The following is a 7,005-nucleotide window of genomic DNA, read 5'->3' as shown; positions in this document are numbered from 1 at the left end:
TTATTACAACTTGCATCTATCACCTAAAATGAAAGAAAAAATGTACAGAACATGGAAATCATGCATAGACATAGGTAAAGGAGAAAAAATAAAATCCCAAGAATGTTGCTGTATTCAGGCAAGGAAGGAGAAGAATATTTTTGTTCTGTTTTAATTGTTTCATTTTTTGGTCATCAAGCCAGTCAAATGACCTGTTAAGAATATTTCATAGCACTCATGTTCCAACACTTTAATCTCTCTAGGCAAGGTTCATATTTGTGTGGGTTACTTATTCTCCCTTTGTTGACTAAGTCAATAATCAGAATCAGCAGGTTTGGAGTCAGGTTGGCAGGGATCCGCAGCCTGGCTGGGGAGAAGTGAATATAAAAGCCCCAAGCTTATTGCAACCATCACAGAAGCCCACTGGTTCTTGGCAAGATGGCTTCTCGGCGCCTGCTCCTTCTCTGCCTGGCTGGACTGGTATTTGTGTCTGAGGCTGGCCCTGTGGTGAGTGCTCAACTCTGTGAAGTCTCTTTCATACATTTCCTGTGTACACTAGAAGAAGGACAAGTGACTTCCTCCAGATTTGCCAACCAGCTTTTGTTCCGAGGGCAAGGGTACCCAGTATCTATTTTCAAACATCATTGATTCAAACTTTGAAAAGAATGAGGTTCTGCAGAGCTCACCGAACTGGAGCTTGGACTGTGGCTGCTCTTCTCTATTGCTCTGGTTCTTTGGGGTTGCGATGCCTGGTGTCTCAGTTTCCTCAGATTGATGGTACAAATAAAGACAGGGATATTCATGAAGCTATTAAGATTGGATTTTCAGAAATACATTCTCTTATAAAGTTTATTTCCCTTTAACTAATCAAAGTGTGTTTATTGATTAATCTTTGAAAGGCTTGGAGGACAACATTTTAGTCAGATATCTAATTCTTAAATCCCCTAGAAGAATTAACTAACACTATAAAATTGGTCATGAAGTAGTTTGACATGATTTTACAACAACTAGTAAGAGGGAAGTACTACAGCAACAACTGACTAAAATGCTCTAAGGAAAAACTACTTGGTTCTATGGCACATTACATCTTTTCCATAATTCCTCTCAAATGGTGAGGCTTAACAAAGCAACTATTCTCAGAGGGCCTATTTTCTCCTCTGAAATTCATTATATACTCCCCCAGTTGACTGCAGTGTATCTGGAGGCAGAAACCATTCTTGCTTTGGAAACAATCATGTCTGTGTTACACTGGGTAAGGGAAGCTCATTAACTGTCAACACTTATGTTGCTGGAAATGGGATTCGCATGTACTTCCTGCCTTGTTCCAGATTTCTAGCACCACAGAGAACAGATCCTTTCACTCTGACCAGTTTTGTTCACTTCTCACTTGTTTTCTGTATGCCCAGGGTGAACCCAAGTGTCCTCTGATGGTCAAAGTCCTAGATGCTGTCCGAGGCAGTCCTGCTGTTGATGTGGCTGTGAAAGTATTCAAGAAGGCTGCTGATGAAACCTGGGAGCCATTTGCCTCTGGGTAAGCTGCCTGACAACCCCAGATGTGAGACTTCATTATATCTTCCCATTCTCCCGCCACCTGTTGGAGAAAGGGGCTCACATCCATTTACTTAAGAATCTACAAGTAGATTGAAAACGCAGGCAGAGGTCAAATGGACCCTGAGAAGGATGTTCTCCTCCTGCTTTGCTTAGCTGGTGAAGAACATGAACAGCTTTTAGGGCAGATGGTGGGGAAAAAAAGGACCTGGCACCTCCTGTACTCCAGCGACGGTTCACCACATTTTTGGGTCACAGACCACTTTAAGAAGGTGATGAAACCTATGGACTCTGTGCCCAGAAACACACACACACACTTGCACATGTAATTTCAGGAGTTTCACAGATTCCCTGGTGTCCTGGCATAAAACTCAAGCTCAGTCCCTCTCTTCTAGGGAAGATATACAACTTGTGTTAATTTACTAATTGAAGGAAAGAAATTGAGGGGCAGCATTGACAAGGTATCTGTCTGTGGTTTATGTGGATCATCCAGAATCCAGGGCTTTTGTCTAGCAAACACTTGTGGATCACCTGCCCTGTAAGACTGGGGGCTGTCGAGCTCAATAAGAAAGTTCACAGGAGAGAAAGATCCAGAATGCAAAACAGCCACACACCAATCTCGCAATCACCTGTCAGATACAAAAATGACTTTTCACCTTCATCGATCGCTTTACAATTTTCAGGGAGGTTTTCCACCTCCACTGGCAAGAATTTCAAAGAAAATGCATATTAGTGACCCTAAACCAACTAATGGAAAGTAAGGAACCCTCACCTGTAAGCAATACTGCTAAGAGTTTCTGTCTCTTGGGAGGAGAGTTTCTGTGGGTTTTAATTGAATCCCAAGAACTATGTTATGATTCTTCACACATCATCGGGAAGGCCATTTTATTTGGTGTGGTTCCAATTGAGTTTTTATCTCTTAATTCATTTGTTTATAAAAATGTCAAGCACAGTGTGGAAAGCAGTTACGACAATATTCTAAATGAGAGAGACAATGGACACCAAAAATATTCAAATGTCCATGCGAATCTTTTTCCTTATGACAAGACAAAAAAAAAAAAGTTAAATATTTTTTTCCTGGAAAAGAAGAAAGGTGGAAGGGTGATAGAGTCAATAAAGACAACTTCTGGTTTTATCTGTCTTAGTTTTTTCAGTCTGATGGAGAGCAATTTCAAACAATAGCTCCTAAGCTGGTACTTAATACAGAAATAGAAGTTGCCTAGTTTAAAAACTTAAAAAGGAGTTGCCCAGTACTTGTTATTGATAAAGAGTTACCAAAGACATTAAATATATAAACGAAGGATGAGTCAGATACGGGTTTCTCTTTGTAGTTTGGGGTTCCCACTGTGTGTACAAATGATACCCACCTCTGAAAGATACACCACGAAGGAGAGGAGTGATCCCTTGTAGGGTGGGAGACTGCAGTCAGAGTGGCTTAGGGTCACTTCCAGGGGTTGTTAGGAAGCTTCACCCAAACACCAACCCTGAATTGCAATGACTTTTTGAAGTGAAACATTATGCCTCTACTTGTTCTCATAAAATAAAAAAAGTCCACAATGAGCTTTTTGAAACATTTCTGACAAATTTCCTGTCAGTTAATTTTAGACATTTAATAGAATTTTCCTTATCCCGACCTGGCTGGGAAAATATATATATTCACATGCACAAACTGCTTGTGTGTGTTTGTGTGTGTGTGTGTGTGTGTGTGTGTGTGGTATGGTATTTATTGCCATGGTATTTATTCCCTTAATGCCTAACTTAAACTGGACCTTTGCACCTTTTAGGAAAACCAGTGAATTTGGAGAGCTGCACGGGCTCACAACTACTGATAAATTTGTAGAAGGGGTATACAAAGTCGTGTTAGACACCAAATCCTACTGGAAGGCGCTTGGCATTTCCCCCTTCCATGAATATGCAGAGGTAAGTGTGTAGACATTTGAGTTGTATTTTATTTTTATTTTGCTGTTGTTGTTGTTTTTAACCCCAGGAAGTACACAGTTTGCACTTTGCATACGGTGGAAATGCAAATGCATACCATGAAATGTCATTGAACTAGCACAGGTTCCCTTTCCCATTTCTGCAATCAGAAATCCACAAAATTCTGAAAAGCAAACTTTCTTTCCATGTTTGGTGAAAACTCATTTAGTAACATGACCTGAACTTACATGATGCTCTTTATAGTCTTCATTCACTCCACTGAATATGACTATTTGTTTGCTGAAGAAATATTAATATTTTAGATTATTAGGCAGCCCTCCAGACCCCACTTAGGGTGTTGTGCAACAAATAATAGATGTATTATTTTACTTTTCTAAAATCTGAAAAATGTTTCATTCCAAAACACATCTGGAACCCAGAGGTTTGGATAAGTGATTTGAGGCAATGCATACAGAGACAGCGAATGTGCAATAATAATGACAACACAATAGATAACATTTATCCAGCATCTATCACATGCCAGGCACTGTTGTGTTGTCTATATTTAACCTGTTGAATCTTCATAAAGTACCCATTGGAGTCAGTCCTATTTTTATCCCCATTGTGCAGATGAAGAAAATTAGACTCACAGAAGTTAAATAACTTGTCAAAGGCTACAGTGCCAGTAAGGGGAGGAGCAGTACTATTTATCAACAGAACCTAAGCTGAATTTAGCCTTAGGTGTGCCCCAGACAAGCTGCATAAAAACCAAGCTAATAATAATAATAATAATCATGCTACATTTGTAACTCTTGGTGTACACTCTACTGCTCTACTTATGAGGTACTAAGAACCTCAGAGATATGCATGGCCCAATCTCTCGGCCTCCTCCTTGTCTGTAATTCCTTAAGTCATTTAAAACAGATGGCTGTCATGGAAATAGAATCCAGACCTGTTGTTCAGAGCTAAAGATCAACCAATTGCACCAAAAATAGCTCAGCATGAAAAGTAGCCATTCTCTCTGGCTTAGTCATGGATGAGACTTTCAGTTGACATAAAACGGTTCCTTTGGTAGACAATGTTGCCATGGAAACTGGAGGGCCTCATTTGACTTCTGGGGCCCGCAAGTTACCAAGGTACCTTTATCTACCAAGAAGCATGTCTCTGGCTACTTCTTAGCCAGTCAGCAAGACAGAGAGCGGGGTCACGGTCAGCAGCGGGGTTTAGATGGCACCTACCACAAGACCTGTGCCCCTAGACAGTCTCAGGCCCTACCCTAGAGCACCGGATCAGCCTCCCTATGACCACTGTCTGCCCCGGGTCTCAGCCTGATGAGACCATCTGAAGACATTCACTGCCATACTCCCCATGACATGTTGCTCCTACTCAGTAGACGTCAGCTTCCTTGTCTGCTCTTCACTCGTTTAATAGTCATTCAACAAACATTTTTAAAAATAAAAACCTTGAGCACTCTGCTAGATACTAGAGATTCAGAAGTGAAAAAACATTTCTGTCCTTGGAACATATCAGGCAGGACCACGAGCCCAGCTTGGAGCCTGAATGACTCTGGGGAATGAGAGAGCAAGCATGGGCCCTACTGAGGCTCTTCAATGGCTGGTGTGCGTGCATGGTGGGTTCAGCTATGAGTTCCTTTCCTGCCAGCTTCTTCTGCTGAGGACCTCCCAGAATGTTGCTATCCTTCAGCGCTACTCACTCCCTCCTTGGCCAATGACCCAGGTGCCATGCTAGCCTTACAGAGAAAGTTAGGAATTTCCTTTGGAGCTCTTAGCCCTCTTCATTTCATGGATTTTTGAGCACAGATTATGCCATTTACACTTTTTAGGAAGAATCAAATGGGGATTGAGGCCAATGTCACTCAAGAGATGTTTTTCTGATTTTATTTCAGAAACTTGGCCTTTAAAGATTCCCTTTCTCCTTCAGAGAGATTCTTAAGTGATTCTCACCTCCACATGCCCTGATGCTCTTTTTGTTTTTGGAATGGTTCAGTCAGGTTTTTTCCTCTCCTGTCCCCAAGTAATCAAGGTTTTCTTTTTCCATATTTGGAACAAAATGTACTTATCTAGGGTGTGTTCCAAGCTCAACCCAAATCCTATACCCAAAATAAGTAAAAGTAAACACCTCTTCACTCTCTTTCCTGAACCAAAATTTTCCCTATTTGCCTCAGTCCAAGCACCTAACGATCCCAGCACCTGAGTCTCAGAAGCTCTATTAAATTTGCCTGAAGTACATGACTAACTGGAACAACATTTTGATTGACAATTTGCCCAATTAGAAAATGTAAGTGAGCTCTAACACATGTGTGTGTATTTCAGAATTCCAGCATGACCTGCCACACTCTGTTTGTTGTAAATAGAACCCTTCAATGCTTTTACTCCATATTTCATTGCTTGTTATATACATAAAGATATAATGTTCATGGTAGAAAATGCAAAGGACTAATTGGAGAAAAATATCTGAGTTTGGAACCAGGAGACTTAACTTCCAGGTTTAGCCCTGTCACTGTGTGAACTTGGACCAAACATGCTAATTCAGAATTCTGGTTTGCTTACCTGTAAAATGTCAAGAATGTTCCCTTGCAGCTCTAACATTCTAGGTCGCTAAATCTGCGGTGGGATGGGCAGTCACCATTCTCAAGACGGCAGGTCATTGAATGCCAGTTTCTACATCCTCCTCTCTTTTCTAAAACCAAGAAAGTGGACAAAACCATTTAGGCTTTCTGTGATTTCCCTCAGTCACCCTGACTTTCGGTGTGAATTTGCACTTAAAGAAAAAAAAAGGAGAGAGACTTGATCATACAGGAAGTAGAGAAGAATTCTTGTTCTAAGGACTGCACAAGACTCCAGTGGTTAGCTGGCAGACATATTTGGATTTTTGCCTTTTGTTCTAACTGCTCCAAAAAATGAAGTAATAAAATAAGAAGAATTGCTGTAGCAGGAGACGTCCAGTGGTCTCTCGGTCCGTGACTCACAATTGTTGTGTTCTGTTAGAAACGGATCCTATCTGTGTTCTCTTGTAGGTGGTGTTCACAGCAAATGACTCCGGCCAACGCAAGTACACCATTGCTGCTCTGCTCAGCCCCTACTCTTACTCCACCACAGCCCTCGTCAGCACCCCCAAAGAATGAGGGACCCCTCCTTCATTCTGAAGGTCAGTTTGAAGGAGGAGAAACAAGATTGCATGTAACCAACACTATTCCATTTGTATTAAAGCAGTGTTTTCACTTTATAAGCTATGTTAGAAACTCAGGCAGAGACAATAAAACATTCTTATTAAAAGCACTTCCCATGTCATTTGAACTTGCTTTGTTTTATTCCCTTATTGTCCACTCCAAAAGGAAAAAAGAAATCCAAATTTTACAGAGAAGCACAGGAACTCAAAAATATCTCTGGCTGAACTCTGAGGGATATACTTCCACTGTCTTTCAAGCTAAGCACATATGCAGCATGGTCTGCAGCCATTGAAAACACACATCCTGAAAATGCAAGTTTTCTTTTCCTTTAACCTTCAGTGAGTAGCAACAGACAAATTCTAAGGGCCTAC

General features: G+C 41.0%; 1 protein-coding gene across 1 annotated transcript; it reads left to right on the top strand.

The window, feature by feature from the left end:
* The first annotated feature begins 328 nt into the window (after positions 1 to 328).
* Positions 329 to 6,743, top strand: TTR (transthyretin). Its single transcript, XM_019741284.2, has 4 exons — positions 329 to 486; positions 1,386 to 1,510; positions 3,312 to 3,447; positions 6,482 to 6,743. Exons 1-4 carry the CDS (start codon positions 418 to 420, stop codon positions 6,587 to 6,589), a joined length of 438 nt encoding a protein of 145 aa, XP_019596843.1. The 5' UTR covers positions 329 to 417; the 3' UTR covers positions 6,590 to 6,743.
* The last annotated feature ends 262 nt before the right edge of the window (positions 6,744 to 7,005 follow it).

Source organism: Rhinolophus sinicus, linkage group LG09 (genome assembly GCF_036562045.2).
Source record: "Rhinolophus sinicus isolate RSC01 linkage group LG09, ASM3656204v1, whole genome shotgun sequence".
Classification (NCBI taxonomy): domain Eukaryota; kingdom Metazoa; phylum Chordata; class Mammalia; order Chiroptera; family Rhinolophidae; genus Rhinolophus; species Rhinolophus sinicus.
This window is presented reverse-complemented; position numbering and strand designations above follow the sequence as displayed.